This window comes from Bos javanicus, chromosome 25 (genome assembly GCF_032452875.1).
Source record: "Bos javanicus breed banteng chromosome 25, ARS-OSU_banteng_1.0, whole genome shotgun sequence".
Lineage (NCBI taxonomy): Eukaryota > Metazoa > Chordata > Mammalia > Artiodactyla > Bovidae > Bos > Bos javanicus.
In genome coordinates this window covers 21,198,646-21,215,909 of record NC_083892.1, presented here as the reverse complement: position 1 = coordinate 21,215,909, position 17,264 = coordinate 21,198,646, and the positions used below count along the sequence as shown (strand labels likewise).

The 17,264-nt window shown below is 50.1% G+C and overlaps 2 protein-coding genes across 3 annotated transcripts in view; one reads left to right on the top strand and one right to left on the bottom strand.

Annotated features, from left to right (window-relative positions):
* Positions 1-76: 76 nt before the first annotated feature.
* UBFD1 (ubiquitin family domain containing 1) lies at positions 77-12,054 on the bottom strand. Its single transcript, XM_061401424.1, has 7 exons — positions 11,927-12,054; positions 11,421-11,741; positions 9,900-10,108; positions 7,287-7,352; positions 7,028-7,133; positions 2,870-2,952; positions 77-457 (listed from the first exon to the last, which is right to left on the bottom strand). Exons 1-7 carry the CDS (start codon positions 11,949-11,951, stop codon positions 347-349), a joined length of 921 nt encoding a protein of 306 aa, XP_061257408.1. The 5' UTR covers positions 11,952-12,054; the 3' UTR covers positions 77-346.
* A 199-nt stretch (positions 12,055-12,253) lies between these two features.
* The window catches only part of EARS2 (glutamyl-tRNA synthetase 2, mitochondrial), a 40,264-nt gene continuing 35,253 nt past the window's right edge, over positions 12,254-17,264 (top strand). For both annotated transcript variants that reach the window (XM_061401423.1, XM_061401422.1), the window contains exons 1-2: positions 12,254-12,493; positions 15,141-15,296. In XM_061401423.1, the coding sequence (XP_061257407.1) occupies positions 12,343-12,493; positions 15,141-15,296 (307 nt within the window). In that variant the 5' untranslated portion in view covers positions 12,254-12,342. The remainder of the gene's footprint in view (positions 12,494-15,140; positions 15,297-17,264) is intronic.

Here is a 17,264-nt window from a genome sequence, read left to right as displayed (position 1 = left end):
GCTTTTGATCATTCCTTTCTAAACACAATTGGTAGATCTACTCTCAAACACACTTAAGAGTATTCCACACAACATGTTCAGAATTCAGATTTATTGATTTCCACCGTATTGACTTTTAAAAATGGTATGAAGCTGACTGCAAGAAAGGGAACCGGTGATTTTAAGTTAAAATTAAGCTAATGGTGAAAGTACATCACCTCTGGCTTCAGTCACCACATCACCTCAGATTGGATATAGATATTTTTGAACAAAGTTCCAGAACTCTGAAATCCAGGGATGCTGCAGGCCTCTCCCAGCAATGTCCTTCACTTTGGGTCAGTCTCCTGGGCCAGAGGTGAAAGTGCTTTCAAAAATACTGCCATTTCCCCAGCACAGTGTCTTTGATTGCATCCACATATTGAGTTGGAACCCAGTACACCCAGTAGTAAGAGGCTTCCGTGGGGCCCAACTGAAACGCCTGGAAGGGAAAAAGGAAAACCAAGCGGTACTTCAGAGGTCAGGAGACTGAGCAGGCAGCACAACAAACGGGGCAGGGGGGAGCTGAGAAGTGATTCATTAAAATGGGAAGGGGAAAAAAAACCAAAAACAACTGTGCACATGGGGAGCATTCTCCTATCAAAAATAAAGGAATAAGTAAAACATAAAAAGGTGTGGGAGCGTTAGGCATAGCCGATCCTAAAGCGGTGGTTCCCAAACTCACGTGTGCAGCAGGGCCAGCTGGGGGCTTGTTAGATCAGACTGGGGGCTCCAGCCCTGAGACTTCCTGATTCCAGAGAGTTGGGGTGGGGCCTGAGGATCTGCATGTCTAACAAGTTCCCAGGTGAGCTAACACTGCCGACCCAGACACCAGTTTGAGAACCACTGCCCTAGGCAAACAGCCACACATGCACGAGGAGACAGGAGTGTTGAAAGCAGCACTGTCAGAAATGATAAAAACCTGGAAACCACCTACATATCCATCGGTAAGGGAACGCAAAATTAAAAATAACCTACTCATATGAACACTGGATTTACTTTTACAAGGTATGAACTGGATCTAGAGTGAATACAGACAGATCATAATGTCGAGCCAAAAAAAAGCAAGTTGCAGAACGATACATACCATGATACCATTTATGAAAACTGAAAAAACACAAAACAATACTGTATCTTGGTCATGGATACACGTGAAAATAAACGCATAGAGATGGGAAGGATCCACGTGATAAATCATGACAAGGGCAAAGGGGGAGGGGAAGACAATGGGGACATATTCACTGTTGGTGGGTTTTCTTTTATTTAAAGCAAGACTGAAAACAAGTTGCAAGATATTTACAACAGTCACTTCTTGGTTGATGGATATATGGGTTTGTTATAGTACTCTTGGTTCTTTTCAGTACTCTTTAACATTTCTGTAAAAATGAAAAAGCACAGCCACCCTTTTCTAAGGTGAACTGTGAATCTAGTGAAATGGCACCTGCAAAGAGGGAATAGATATCTTCATTAAGACAAAGGCCAAGGCACTCGATGGTGCTTAGAAAAGAAAGGGGGCAATTAGAACCTCCCTCTGCCAGCAACAGCTCCAGAGAGAAATCGGCATTTAAACTAAATGCAAAAGCATTAGCCATCCACACCACCTCCTTACAATATGTCCAAAATGGTCCATGCTACTTGTTGGAAATTCCTCTCCCCAGACTGAAAACTGTGGCTGTGAACCTTATGGGGTCAAACCGGTGGGACAAATCTTTCAAAACGGAGTGAAGGGAGGGGCCCAGATGACAATATTAAAGTCCAACTTTTAAAACAGAAAAAATAACTGAGCAAAAAAATAACAAATCACCTGCAAGCCCTACACAGAGACTAGAGGGCCTGGGAGGAGCCTGAGCCATCACCACCTCTACCAGGAAGAGGACCGGTGAGCTGGGCACCCACAGCTGCACTGCCAACCGCGGCCTGGGGCAACCCTGCACTGCCAGACCCCCAGAGGGCTACACAGGGGACACGGCTGGCTGGCTTCCCAGAGCCAGGGGCCCTGCCATCTGCCGAGAGAAGGGTCACGGCTGGGTACGCCCTCTTCCCGGACTTCCCAATGCCTCCCTCTACCGCAAACTCTGTACGCCAGCTGCGAGCGGCAGCTCCTCCCTGGGACGGGGTGACGTGGCTACCGCAAGGTCGCCTCCGCAGACTGAGCAGGGCAGGTGGCCCCACTCGCTCCCTACTGCTGCTCAGGTCCCGTCCCTGCCACAGTGACTTTGGAAAGAGGCGGCTCAACTTCACTTTTAAAGCGGCCCCTTCAACAGTGCTGGGAGAGTGGAAGGGCTCTGCCTCACTGCTCAGGGTTGCTCGTCCCTGCTCTGCTCTGCAGACCCGGAGAACGTCTCCAGAGGCTCTGTCTGCGGAAGAGCAGCCGCTCCCCTGAGCGCAACTCCAGGCAGAACCAGGTCAAGGCCCCACCCTCCCCACAGGATCCTTGGCCACTCGAGGGCAGCCCCCCAGGGTAAGCACCTCGCAGCAGAAGAGGGCAGCCTGGTGCCCTGACACCTGGCGCCAAGGCTAGTGGGAAGCTCTATTTCATACACGAGACAAAACTTAAAATGAAGACCCACAAGCCATTAACCTCCTCTTTGCATTTATTTTCCTGGTCTAAAAACAAAATATTATAGATATGAGAGACTTGCAAGAGATAAAAATGTATCCCCTTTAAACTGCGTGAAGGTGGTGGGTGGGGGGGGGGGGCGGTCAGCTGCAAAATCAACAGAACTAGGAGCAGGTCATGGATTAAGTTCTAAGAATGGGAAGACAAAAGGAGGGTCTTAGACTGTTGTCTTCTCCACACTGAGCTCTCCCCTCCCTGCTGGAGGCGGTGCGGGCGAGGCCGCCGGCCACTTACCATCATGTGATAGTCCTCGTGCCCTTCGATGGGCTCGCTGACCACGTTTTTAATGGAACCCATGGGCAGTTTCTCAGTCCGCTCTAAGTTGAGAGGGATCACAGAAATCATTAAAGGCCCCCCCCACCCCTCCTCAGGCTGGCGGCTGGGGATCCACCCCCACCCTCACCTTCTGGCCAGTGCACCTCAAGCCCTGTTTGGGAGGTGGGGACTTCCTAGGAGCAAATGGGGTACAGATTTGGCAGGTGTGTATTAAAGGTTTCCGAGAGCACAGATAGAGCTATCCTGGTGTTTCTCTCTGCAGCCTGACGACTGACAAATACCCAGGAAGCTCCTCTGCACCCCTGTCGCCAAGCCCAGCCCCAGCTGAGGTCTTTGGTGCCTGGGATAGTCAAGGGACCAGGAGGAGGCAGCTGTACCCCCCTGCTACTTGTACAGGAAGGGGGCTGGCTGCTTGGGGTTTTAAGACCAGTTTCTATCCCTTGATCCTGCCCACTCCCCCTCCCAGCCCGCTCCCTCCCAGTCTTCCACCCAGATCCACCTCACCCCCACTCCCAGCCCCTCTCCCTCCCCCTCCCCAGTCTCCCACTCTGATCCTGCCCACTCTTCCTCCCAGCCCCTTCCCTCCCCAGTCTCCTACCCCTCCAAACACACAAACTTGAACAAGCTCTCTGAGAACATCCATGACCTCTTCTGGTTAACCCTCGGGATGTACTTATCACATCGGGTCAGAAGCCCTTCTGCAGCAAGTCTAAGGATGGCAGTTAAGAAAGAGGCGGCAGCGAGGCATGCCTGGAGTGAGATGAGACTGGAGACAAGCAGCATCAAAGAGGGCGGTGGCGCCTGTGCGGCAAAACCACCGCCCGGAAACAGCAGACACCTCGGGACAGGGAGCTCTCAGCAAAAGGTGAAACCGTGCTGGAAAAAGCTCACTACGGGCTTTGCACAAAGCAAAAATCTAAAAAAGAGATAAGCTGACAAAACCCCAGGAACTTAGAGCCCTGGACTGTCATCTAGCTAGTGGCTTGAGACACATAACTTCTATCCTATGGGTCTCTGAAAAAGGCGGGTAGGGAGATGGGGCCTGAAGATGCTCATTCAGATTTTGATTTTCTGAGTGGCTCTAACACAGTCACCCACAAGCAGGATCTGACCAGCACTGGTCTTTTAAGATGGAAACTGTTTTAAACATCAGCCATTTTGAACCGTCCAGAGATTTCACACAAAAACATGGACTTCGGGCTTCTCTTGAAAACACGGAAGATTCAACAATCCTGGGCCCACATTCCTAAGTGACAGCAATCAGCTAGATTAGAGACCTGAGTGCCCTACACACAGGGCACATGCTCCCCATGGCAGCTTCACGAGGTCACAGGTCCCATCTCCTGCCTGGAGCTCATTCTTCTCGCTCCGCTGGGCCTGAGGCTGTCGGTACTGCCTCCCACACACTCTAGCAAGGACAGTTTAAGCCACAAGCAGGGGCCACTGCATGCCACTCCATAAAGCACCCTGTTGAGAAAGACGTCAATGAGCTGCTGGGACGGTCACTTCAGCAGAAAGATGAAGCCAGTGGCTGGAAGCCAACTCCCAGAACAAGCTGTCCTCCTAGGACAGTGCTTAGGACACTCTGGGGGCAGGACTCCTGGGCCCACGGTGGGAAGAAAGCCTGAGGGACACGGACACCACCACCTGGGTGGGAATGGAAATCCTGGCCCTGGTCACCCTTTGAAGACGTGCATGTTCACAGCCAGGCTCTTTAATGAGGCTGGTGAGCCACGAGACTCTCAACAGCTCTGAACCGTGATCCACCAAGATTCTTCCAGAGCTCTGCCTTCAGGCCACGGCAGAAAGGTGGTAGCTTCTATGAGCTGAAACAAAACCTCTAACATACGGAAGGGAGGCTGTCGTCAGCCCAGCAGCTATGCCATTGTATCCTATAGAACTTCAGCACCTGGAAACACTCCCTAGGAACCAACGAAGGCTTACACACTCAGTCCTCATCCAGCTCCCCTACCTGCACCCTCCCGGCCAGCAGCCTTGATCCCGGCCTCCCAGTAGGCTGCAGGAGTGAAAGTGCAGGCCAAGGAAGAGGCAGGGTTCCAGCAAGCCTGCCGACGATGGAGAACTAAGCCAACTCCCCTGCAAGGTCATGAGGAAGTGAGGATCTGACAGAGGTGGGGCAGCTCATGACTGAAGAAAACTGATGATGTGCCAGGCTCTGTGGAAGAGAATGACCTACTACAGAGTTCAAAAGCACCCTGGGAAGACTGGGAAAGCCCTTAAGTTTTACGCACAACTTGCCTTGCCCATGCAGTGAGAGTCAAAAGTGAAAAAGAAGGCTGGGGCAGGGAATCACAAAACTGTTAGAAAACTCAAGTGTCTTGGCGGTTTAGGTCTTCGTTCATTTTAAGAAACAAGACTGGGTTAAAAATGAGAAACCTACTTTCACATTTTAAGATGATTGTAATCTCATTCCCCATCACTCCTGCTCCAATTATTTACCCTAAAACTTTGGTCCCATTTTGGGATTCCCTGGTGACTCAGACGGTAAAGAATCTGCCTACAATGTGGGATACCAGGGTTCAATCCCTGGGTCTGGAAGATCCCCTGGAGAACGGAATGGTAACCCACTCCAGTATTCTTATCTGGGGAATTTCGTGGATAGAGAAGCCTGTTGGGCCACAGTCTATGGGGTGGAAAGAGTCGGACACAACTGAGCAATTAACACCCCCTTGGTCCCATTTTAAGCGGAATCATACTAAATGGCCTGTCCCTGAAACCAGCTAGCCTTACACAATGCGCACCACTATACTTCTCTTTACATCTACCTCGAGCTCCGAATACCTGCAGTGCTGGCCAGAACCAGGGGAACTGGGCACGTTCGGTTCCCTCCAGGAGTCTGATGGGGGACAGATAAGTCTGAGAGTAATGAGTGCTCCAGGGATAAAGCAGGGTGCTCTGTGGACAGAAGCGGCAGCAGCTCATTTGCAGGGTGGGGAGATATCAGGGAAGGCTTCCTTAGAAGAGCATGTTAGGACCTTGGAAGATTTTTGTTAATAACAGGAAGAGGAAGTAGGCATCCTGGGCAAAGGCACAGCATGACCGAAACATGACCTGTGCAAAGCATGGTGGGAAGCTCATGGAGTGATGCAGCTCAAGTATACAGGGCACAACAGGGCAAGTGGGGCAGGAACCTGGATCAAAAATCTAAAAGTGAACCCCACGGTTGAGAATACTGGATACTAGGTTGAGGCATCTGAACTTAGCCTTAAAGAGCCGGTTTTTGAACACAGGAACCACTGAGGAAAAAGCAGTGTGGAAGACGGGCAGGACAGAAGAGATTGCAGAGGGGGTTGGCATAGAGGTTAACGTGCTTTAACAAAATTCACAGATGCTAGGAATCAACAGACACAACAGAGGGGAAAAGAAAGAGACGCAGATAATTCCAGAATGTAACTGACAAGACTTTGAACCATCTGGGGGAAATGAGAGGGACATCAGTCAAAGACACTTCCCAGCAAACAGCATGCCTGACTCCCAGACACAGGCAGGGAAGGTGGGGGGCAGCAGGGGGCAACCAGGCAAGGAGGGAAGGCAGGTCCTGAGCCCAGGCAGCCTCGGACCTACAGGGGCCAGGCAGGTGACACACGTGAACAAAGCTGGCCACAGTAAAAGACGAACGGGACAGTGAGGACCACAGTGTGGTCCACCTGCAACGGCTACTGGGCTCCACTGATCTCTCTCTGCCGCGTGAAAACGTAGGTCCAGAATGGCTAGATCTTTTGCTTCTTTTCAAGAGAAGCCAAAACAAAAAAAGAACAAACAAAAAACTGATCCAGTGACATCTCTTGATTTTCACAGACTGTGTGTAAACTCAGAAACCCCTTGTCCACAGACAGGACCTGGCCCTCACGCCACATGTTTGGAACCTCTGGTTCTGGCTGCAACTGAAGAGCCAATGTTTGATGGATTGGCCCTGAGATCAGATGGAAAAGAATGAGGGAAGAGGGCCCAAATAGAGGCAAGCATCAAAAAGCAAAATCTAAAGCACGCAAAGCACAGTGGAGAGAGAGATTCCAGACTGAGGAGCAGAGGTGAACCCGAGCCCTGCTGGGTGCCAGAGGCAGTGAGCCAGGAAGAGGCGAGGGCAGCCCGTACCTTTAGTGCCGATCCACAGCTGGTCTTGTTCTAGCTTAAAGGTAAGCCTCACTTTTCCTCCAGACTTGTTGTACATGCCAGATAACGGTACAGCTGGCAGGCGCTCCTGGGGGCACAAGAGCATGGTAAAAGAGAGAGGAACCAGTAACAAGGCGAGGCAGGAGAAGACAGGAGTCGAGAACACGACTGCAGGAACCTCAAGAAGGCAGAGGTGGAGGCTGGTTCCTTTTGAGAATGCTCACAAAGGAGTTTGGCTTACCTGAGCACCCTTAACAGACGGCATCACGTCTTCAGGTTTCCCTTTATCCAACACTTTCCTGTGTTGCTACAAGTCAGAAAAAAATAATTATATGAAACAGCTGACTGCATTTCTATCTTTTACTACCTCTTTAAAAAACAGGATGAAGCAAGCCTTAATATTTTGGTTCAAAAGCTTGTCCTGACTACAGATTATGGGTCCCTGACACTACAGGGCAGTGGTGTCCAGCAAAAATTTCTGTGATGGGAATATTCTGTATCTGTGCTGTCCAAAACAGTAGCTGAGAGCCACTTGTGGTTGTCAAGCACTTGCAATGTGGCTAGCGTGAGTAAGAACTGAATTCTTAATATTACTGAATTTTAATCAGCCACATGTGGCTACCATAGGAGACATCAAAGCTTTAGAGCAATCAGGATTTCCAGGTTGCTAATTCACATAAACTCGACTTCCTTCTCTCCCTCCCCTGAAATCACCACTGAAAAGACCACACAGCTGGCTTAAAGAGAGCCACAAACGGTGCTTGCTCTCCTGGCAGGTACAAAACGGGGACAGCCCTTTCCGTCCACCCAAACTCCCACAGAAACCCGAAGGATGTGACAGTCAGCTTAGCTCCCTAGAAGGGACATTTCTTCAACAAATGGAGATTCAGCCCACTGCAGAAATCTTCCCCACTACCCCACCCTCAACCGAGCTAACCAGAAAGCTCAAGAGCCACTTTTCCAAAGAGAAACGTTAACTACTCTATAGCCTGACAGTAAGCCGAATTCCACTCCCTCCTCAGGAGTTTGAAGCAGCTCATAAAGGGTTCTAATTAGGCACACAGCCCCCGAAAACTGCTCTGGTCTGGTCCAAATGCCGGAGTCTTGTTTCCTCTCCATCTGTGGCTTTAGAGGTACAGTCGCTATCTGATCAAGCTAGAATTGTGGGTAATGGGTGGGCAGAGAGTAAACATTTCATTGAATTTAAGTACCAGGTGGCCACAAGCCAGTTCAAACCCTCACTGGCATGGCGGAAACCCTCTGGTTAGGAATGACTTCCAAAGTGCCAGACTACGAGCACAAGGTCACTCTACGTATCAGCCCCAGATTCTTGAATAAGCTGATGAAAAACTAGGAGAATGGGTCCCTCTCATTAGGCCACCTTAGGCCTCATAACTGGCATCAATGGAACAAAGCTGTGTGGATTAGAAGTTTAATTTGACTCATACATCCCATGTAACTTTTGAAGAATTTTCCCTTCACTGTGGAGAACAGTTCTAAGCTTGTTAAGCTACCATTAGTAACTCAAAACCTATATTTAAGAAGCATGTTATGCTCCAAAGGCGTGACCAGGGGAAAGACTCATGTTTGACATGTTCCTATTTGACAATTTCATATGTCGTGGCAAAGGAAGATAGGAAAATGGAAATGAACTCAACTGGTTCATATCACCCCATATCTGGAGGGGAAAGTGTCCAAATAAACACCTTTTAGATGTGAACAGAGGTTTACAATCCCTTATCTGAAATCCTATGGACAAATGTTTTGTATAAACATAATACAGTTTTAAAATACATTACTTGATATTCTTTGTGGGGGTCTTGGGAAACACCTGTCACCAAACATGTTAACATTTCTAGGGTAAAACGTGACTATCAATGCTAATTCTGGTCGGGTGTTGCTGCCTAATCTGTAAGAACACTTTTGGTTTTCAGACTTGGGGTTCTGGTAGCACATAGAGGGATTATAAACCTGTAACACAAAATACTGTGTCACACTGTTGGCCGTGTGCCTTGATGCCTAAGGTCACTGAAATTAATGTTGGTCAAGGTCGGTCTACTCTCTGCAGGGTACAGGTTGAGTTGAGAATATCTATTATCCTGGAACACACTAAGAGTGGCCGGGAGGCTCTGTAACTACGAGCGGGGTTTGCTGGGTGATAAGATTGCAAGTGACCATTCTTTCAACCAGTTCCCTCCACAGTGAAACACTCTTACTTTTCCTAGTTGCCAAACAGAATCTGAATCGCTACAGTGAGCACAAAACAAGGCTGGATCTCTTCCATCTGAAACAAGCAACAGAGCATGTGAAAAATCAGAGCCCCATTTCATGACCAGGAAGGAGGGAAGAAAAAAAAAATCAGTGTAGTTATCTTCCAAGTCAGCTTCATTTGGCTTCCTGAAACAACCAGTTTCAGAGAGACTGCTGAAAGCTACTGATTTCCCTACCTAGGAGAAAAAGGCTTGTTGACTTGGGGGAAGCCATAAACCAAAAAAACAAATGTAATCACTGGTGTGAATGCAAGATCAATTCTAATAGTGGCACTTTTCTCTGGTGCTAAATAGGAGAGAAACCTGCATCTGTTTCAATACCTGGTCTGAAGCCTGCCTTTACAAAGGCCTCATCCTAAAGTAGATAGACTTGAGACACACTGACCCGCCAGACGAGACAAAGATGCAAATCTCAGGTAGTTGTCACCTCCACTCAACAGCCAGCCGCACCCAACTGCTGCCATAAATTTCCATCATGGGCCCTGTCCGAAAAGGAGCTTATTCTAGAAAGGAGACAACCAGCCTAGGCTCGAGAAGACAAAGCCTCACTCTTCCTAGGACCAACAATCACACAACAGACTCACTTTCTGCCTGCAGAGGGGCTCCTTCTTGTTCTCTTCGGCCTTTGCGTCCTGCTGGGCAGCATCTTTGGGTGTGTTTACTGCTAAAACATCATTTATCGTGGAGCCAACCACCATGATCTTGGCCCCGCTGGTCACTTTTATTTCTCTCAATGTCTTATCCTCAGGGACAAGTCCCTTATACATGACTTTCTGCATGGCAGGCGGGAGACCTTGGGAAAAGGCAGAGGACAGTGAAAAAAGGAAATGAAAAATATTCTTTGTACAACAGACCCGTAAGTGAATACTGCTTTATTGCTAATCACTGTTGTGCTCTTAGGCAATTTACAACCTCTCCGAGCCTCCAGAACGTCGTAACAGTGATGACAATAGTTCCTTCTGTATAGATTTGCTTTAAGGACTAAGAGATGGGACAAATATAGAGCATTTAGTGCAGCACAAGGTATTAAGTAACCAATCAATGTGGTGCTCAGTCGTGTCCAACTCTTTGCAACCCCATGGACTGTAGTCCACCAGGCTCCTCTGTCCTTGGAATTTGTCAGGCAAGAACCCACTGGAGTGGGTTGCCATTTCCTCCTCCAGGGGATCTTCCCAACCCAGGGATTGAACCTACATCTCTTATGTCTCCTGCACTGGCAGGTGGATTCTTTACCACTATTGTAATATCAGGGCTTCCCTGGTGGCTCTGTTGGTAAAGAGTTTGCCTGCAATGCAGGAGACCTGGGTTCGATCCCTGGGTTGGAAAGATCCCGTGGAGGAGGGCATGGCAACCCACTCCAGTATTCTTGCCTGGGAAATCCCATGGACAGAGGAGCCTGGCAGGATACAGCCCACAGGGTACCAGAGAGTTGGATACAAGTGAGCGACTAAACCTACCCACCTATTGCCGTATCAGGTATTATTCCTTCCAAGTAGTTCCTCAACCACCCTGTGACTCAAATAGTAAGTGAATGTCCACAAATATAACAGATATAGAAATCAATAAGGTTTCTGTTTTTATGGAGATTACAGGCTACCCTGAGAAAGTTTAAAAAGGAAATCATTTCAGATGGCAAAGTGCTGTAAATAAGATAAATCTACGTAATAGGAGCTTCTGTGAAGGGGCCAGCATGATAGCCACCAGCAGTGGTTCCCAAACTTCCCTTATTAGAATTACCTGAAACATTCGCTAAAAATAATTCCTGGCCACATTCCAGCCCCACTGAATCAAACTCTCCAGGGGGAAGGGCCTAGAAGCTGTAAACTTAACAAACGCCTTAGGTGATTTTATTGGAGATGTTAGAAACAGGAGTTAGAAACTTCGGCCTAAGAGTCAGCGCTGGGCCTGAAACCCAGCTCAGCCGATTGGCTCTGACTTTGGTTCTCATTTTCCCCATCTGAATAACGGGTACATTACTACTTACTTCGGCAGGCTGTTGGTAGCATTGAGAAAACTGATGAAAGAACACTGGCAACGCGATACCTAGCACAGCGTATACAGAAGGCAGGTGCGGTGGGGAAGGCTGTCAGCGCCACGGGGATTACCTGTAATAGAGTGAATCTTCTGTTTCAGCTCGGAGCCCGTGCTGTCCAGGGGAAACTTGACGTCGTGCTTAGTCTTGTTCCAGATGATCTTCAGGTCCACCAGCTCCCTGCCCGCGCCGCCGCCCGCGTCCTCGCCGTTGCTGACCGAGGCCTGGGCCGCGGGGTCCCCAGGGGGCTGGGCCGGGGCCGGCTGCAGGCTGCCTCGCGCTGCGCAGGAGTCCTCGGCCGCCGCCCCCGCCGCGGCTTCGGCCTCCACGCAGTTGAGGGACCGCGCGGGCGCCTCGGTCTCGGCCTCCGTGTCCATGCCAGGCTCCTCCATGCCTGCAAGGGGGTTAGGGGGTGGACGCTCGCCGCGGGCTGGGCCTGGAACCAGACTCTGCGCGGGGGCCGCCGGACCAATGCGCCCGAGCCAGGTTACTGCTCCCCCCAACGCCGGGCCACGTCCCCTAGGAGCGCCCGCTTCATCCCTGCCCGACCCGGGCGCCCGCCACCCCCTCCACACTCACCATCCGGGGCTCCGGCCGCCGCCATGATGATTGTGTACAACACCCACCGCTCCCGCAGAGGCCGCCGGGAAAAGGCGAGCTGGCTGAGATTGGCCCCCGCAGCAGCCCCTAATCTTGCACAGCCTGGCCGGAAACAGGTGGAGGTTTCTATGGAGACCCGCCTCCTCCGCTTCCCCGGCCCGGCCCCTGCCACGCTTTAGCTTTCGAGAACCGAAGGGGGCGGGCCCGGGAAATCGCCCGCTTGCTAGGCTCTGCCCCCTTGAGGCCGAGTGGGGCCGCAGTCTTGGGAGGGGAGCGTGGGCTTGCAGGCTAGGAGGCTGGCGCCTTTAAGGGGCGGGGTTGCGCCTTCTGTGGCGGAAGCTGATTGGCTGGGAGCAGTCCCCGGAAGTGATGCACGGAGAAGCCCACGTGTGCCTATGCCACCCCACATGGCGGTGCTCCTGAAGAAGTTGCTGCATCCCGGGAGGTCCCCGGCTGCCTTGGGCCGCCTGATGGGGCGGCGCGAAGCCAGCCTGGGCACTGATCCCGGGGCTGCGGTGCGAGTGCGGTTCGCCCCCAGCCCCACAGGTAACCTTGGCGGACGTGACGCTGCAGGCCGAGGCCCACCGTCTCTTGCCCGCCCCCCGAACATTGCGAACGAATCCCTTCCGGTGGGGTCAGACTGGCGGGGCAGTGAGACCTCATTATGCGGAGTTAGAAATATGTTTACGAGCGAAAATAATTCGCGTTGCCAGGAGTTTCGTGCTTATCGTACTGTACCATTTCTTTGGGTTCCTTTTTTCTTGTGTATTCAACAAATGTTTATTGAGTACAGCCTGTTCTAGGCACTGAGATGCAACGGCCTTGGAGAAAGTAGGGCCCCTACTCCCAGGAAGCCTATGCTGGTAGTGACTGCTGCTGCTGCTAAGTCGCTTCAGTCGTGTTCGACTCTGTGCGACCCCAGAGACGGCTGCCCACCAGGCTGCCCCGTCCCCGGGATTCTCCAGGCAAGAACACTGGAGTGGGTTGCCATTTCCTTCTCCAATGCATGAAAGTGAAAAGTGAAAGTGAAGTCGCTCAGTCATGTCCGGCTCCTAGCGACCCCATGGACTACAGCCTACTTAGGCTCCTCTGTCCATGGGATTTTCCAGGCAAGAGTACTGGAGTGGGTTGCCATTGCTTTCTCCAAGGTAGTGACTGCTACAAACATGTAAAAAAAATAGCTGTAGTTTTAAACAGTCATATGTGTCATGCACGAGGTGAAGCAATGTAGGGGACAAGGGGTTAGGTAGGATGCTGAGGAATGCGTTGCTGAGGAGGTGCCATGAGAGTTGAGAACCAAGTAACAAGGAGCTAGATACCTGAAGCCCATAGAAGGAACCTTCTGGGCAGAGGAAATTGGAGGTACAACGGTCCTGTGGTTAGTGTTGGAGCTTAGCAAGCCAGAGTGGGGCAGGGACCCATTGTGTACTCTAGTGGCCTCGCCAGTAGTTCCTCAAGTTCTTTTCCATCTGAGGCAACCTCCTACCCTCTTCACAAAAAGCACACCTCTCGTTCTAAACTCCTGGGTCCCAAAGCTACCATTGTAAAAGATCCCAGCTGCACAGGAGGACAAGGATATTTCTTGCCAGGCACTATAGTGTAGAGCCTGCTCCTCAAACCACCCCTGGGTTTGACTGGCTTCTGATTTCCAATGAATTACAGATTAATACTTTTATAAAATCCGTATGAAGAAATTACTAGAAAATTGAAACTCTGGAAAGCATACAAAATATGAGACTTTCTATTGAATTCAACAGATGTAAAATTATTCAGTCAAAATGCTCTCAGTTTCGAAGCGTTTACTTGCTATTTCTGTAACTGCTCAGTTGTGAACTGCCAACAGTTTTCAGACAAGCTCTGGTTTGGGTGCAAAGGCCTAGGATTGTCTGGGTGCAGATTTCTGGCTTTGCCACTTGAGCAAAGCATTGAACCTCTGAATTTTAACACCTGCCAAATAGAGCTGATAATAGTACCTGCCTCATCATTTGAGGTAATCCAGCTGAGGCACTGGAAAGGTGTGTTACCTCATGGAAAGCACTTAACAAGCAGAAGCCTCCTTTATGATGATCTTACGTCTTGTTTCCTTGATGATTTGCTGGAAAAGCCCATATTGGCAAGGCAATTGACTACAGACAGAAGAATATAGATCATTGTAATAGCTAAAATTAATGGTATGCTCTGATCAGCATTTATGCCTCACAGCAATCTTGCAAGGAAGGTTTCTATTTTTTGTTGTCAATCTCTCTCAACAAATTAGGAAATTGAAGCTCACAAAAATCAAGTAGAATGTCCAAGGGGAGCAGAATTTGAATCAAGATCTGTAAGACGTCTTGGTTTCAACTACTCGACCCCTGTCTTCTATCTTGGGGAACTCTGGTTTTGTGGTGTCCTTGCAATAACTAGCTGAAGGGCACCTATATAATCAGTGTTGAGCTAGAGTCTGCCTGATCCCAGAGGAGCGTTCCTGTCTCGTGCACTTGCTAGGACCTGAAGATGCAAATGAGCTCATTGTGAAGACAGGGCCACGACCTGGTCCACAGAAGGCAGGGTAAGGGGGGAAATGACAGCCCTGGGAAAACTGTGTACTCTAACTATTCAGTCAGAAACGATGAAAAAAGTAAAGTCTTTTAAGAGTTTAAACTTGGGTGGAGAAATACAGTGGAATTGAATATTATTTTCATTAGTATCTAAAGGCAGCACTTAGAGCATCAAGTAGTCAAAATTCAAAATGTGTGATGTGGTTAGTCTGTACAGTGCACAGAGGGTAGGTGCAAAATGTAATAATTATACAGTATTTTCAATTAGCAAAGTTTTTTTGCCCAGGGACCTCATTGAATTTGCATAAATGAAATGCACGTGTGAAGTAGCTTCAGTGACTAACCATCTGTTTCCCCTTTGGGTGAAACTTGGTCTCAAGGCAAATCTCCGAGTAGAACGATGGGTGCAGGTGGGGAGAGCTGGAGCCATTTTACAAAATGATAAGCTCCAAAACCTGGGTGTTCTTCCATTTCTGGGATGAGGTAAATGAGTCAGCCACCCCAGTCCTCTTCTGTAACAGCCTGACTGCTGGAGAGATGGGATAGGGAGAGCCATTTCCTGGGCTTTGCTATTCTTTGGGCCCTTTTATCACAAGCAGAATTGACTTGCCCTTCATCTTCCCCGTCTCATCTGGGCTGTCCCCTTCTTCCATCAGGCTTCTTGCACCTGGGTGGCCTCCGCACTGCCTTGTACAACTACATCTTTGCCAAGAAGCACCAAGGGAGCTTCATCCTGAGGCTGGAGGACACAGATCAGACCCGTCTTGTGCCTGGGGCAGCGGAGAATATTGAGGACATGCTCGAGTGGGCAGGTAAGGCTGGCAGGGAAAGGACCCTTCTCCGGGGAAGGAGCAAGGTTCTCCCAGGTGGTGCTAGTGGTGAAGAACCCATCTGCCAATGCTGGAATCACAAGAGACTCAGGTTCGATCCCTGGGTGGGGAAGATCCCCTGGAGGAGAGCCTGGCAACCCACTCCAATATTCTTGCCTGGAGAATCTCATGGACAGAGGAGCCTGGCCAGTTACAAGTCCACTGGGTCGCAAAGGGTCGGACATGACTGAGCAATTTAGCAAGCCAGAGAAGGAACAGGAGAAAGAGTCTGAAGGTCTTCTCACGGGGCCCAGGGTGGAGAACTTGGGAGTCCCCGGAAGAATGGGTACATTTGTGTTGTCTGGGGGGCAGGTACCACCCAGAAAGATACTGAAGTTCCCTGGGGTGGGGCGGGGGGGGGCGGCGGGGAAGCTCCAAGGCACTTCTGAGATTCTTGTTTTTATCTCGGAATCTTATCTCCTCCTGGGATTAGGCAGGAAACAGGCCAAGTGGAAGATGGACTGGGAGGCTCCATGGCTGTGAAGAGCCTGAGGAAGCGCCAGCTCTCTTTGGCCATGTGGGAATCCTGGCCCAACTCCTCAAATCTTCCGATTTCCAGGAGGAGCCAGATGGCCAAGGTTTTTTGTTTTGGTTTTGGTTTTGATGAGTGCTTCCCATTGTCAAATCTGAACTCAGATGACACATTGTATGAGTCAGACAAAATGTGTGCAGCCTCTCAAGTCAGCCTCCCTGTGGGAAGTTTAATTCTGAAGCCAGCTAAGCTCAGGGAGGACAAAGAGGAGTGTGTGTATGTTCCCCGGGTCAGTTGCTGCCTACCTGTCAGAACAGGTATGACTACTTAAGCTCCCAAAAATGCCCAGAACTCCAAGACTGTCTCGACAACGTGTGCTCTAATCTCAGGTAAATCATTAACTAAACTCTGGGTTACTGAAGAGCAAAAACTGATTTCATTTCTGTCCTCGACTGTAGAAGATTGTAGCAGAAACTTCCGTCGAGATTAGCTGAGTGAAAGAATTCATGCACCAAGGTCACTTCTGTGGTCCGGGTAGTATTCAAGCATAAAACCAAGACCCTGCCCTCAGTAAGTAGGGGAAGGCAGACTGAACAAAACAACCTGAATTCTAGGGACTTCCCTGGTGGTCCAGTGGTTAAGACTCCAAGCTCCCAGTGCCAGGGGCACGGGTTCCATGCCTGGTCAGGGAACTAAGGTGCCATATGCCAGGTGGTAGGTGAGTTCACAGGTGACTTCATCCTTACTATGATATGAAGCAGTGATAAGTGCTGCAGAGAAAGGGGTACCAGGTGCCCAAACCAGCAGGGAGGGGTGGGTGCTCTTTGAGACAGGACAGACTTCCCCGAGGGGTGGACAGTAGCACAGAGACTTGCACAAAGTGAGAAGTTGGCGCCGTGGTTGCCTAGGGGGCAAGCTCAAAGCCCAGTGAGTAGCAGATGTAAAGGTCCTACAGAAGCTTAGTGCTGGGCATATTTGAGGAGCAGCAAGGAAGCCACAGTGGCCCAAGCACAGCGAGGAGACCAGCGAAAGTGAGAGTCGCTCAGTCCTGTCTGACTCTCTGCGATCCCATGGACTGTATAGTCCATGGAATTCTCCAGGCCAGAATACTGGAGTGGTAGCCTTTCCCTTCTCCAGGGGATCTTCCCAACCCAGGGATCGAACCCAGGTCTCCTGCGTTCCAGGTGGCTTCTTTACAGCTGAGCCTCAAGGGAAGCCCAAGAATACTGGAGTGGGTAGCCTATCCCTTCTCTAGCATATCTTCCTGACAGGAATCGAACCAGAATCTCCTGCATTGCAGACGGATTCTTTACCAGCTGAGCTATCAGGGGAGACCAGGGGGCTTGGAAATGTGACTTGAGGACACAGTGATGGGCAAGAGATCATGATTGGCCATGTGTGGAGCACGTGCTCCACGTCCCACAGACTGTGCTATCACA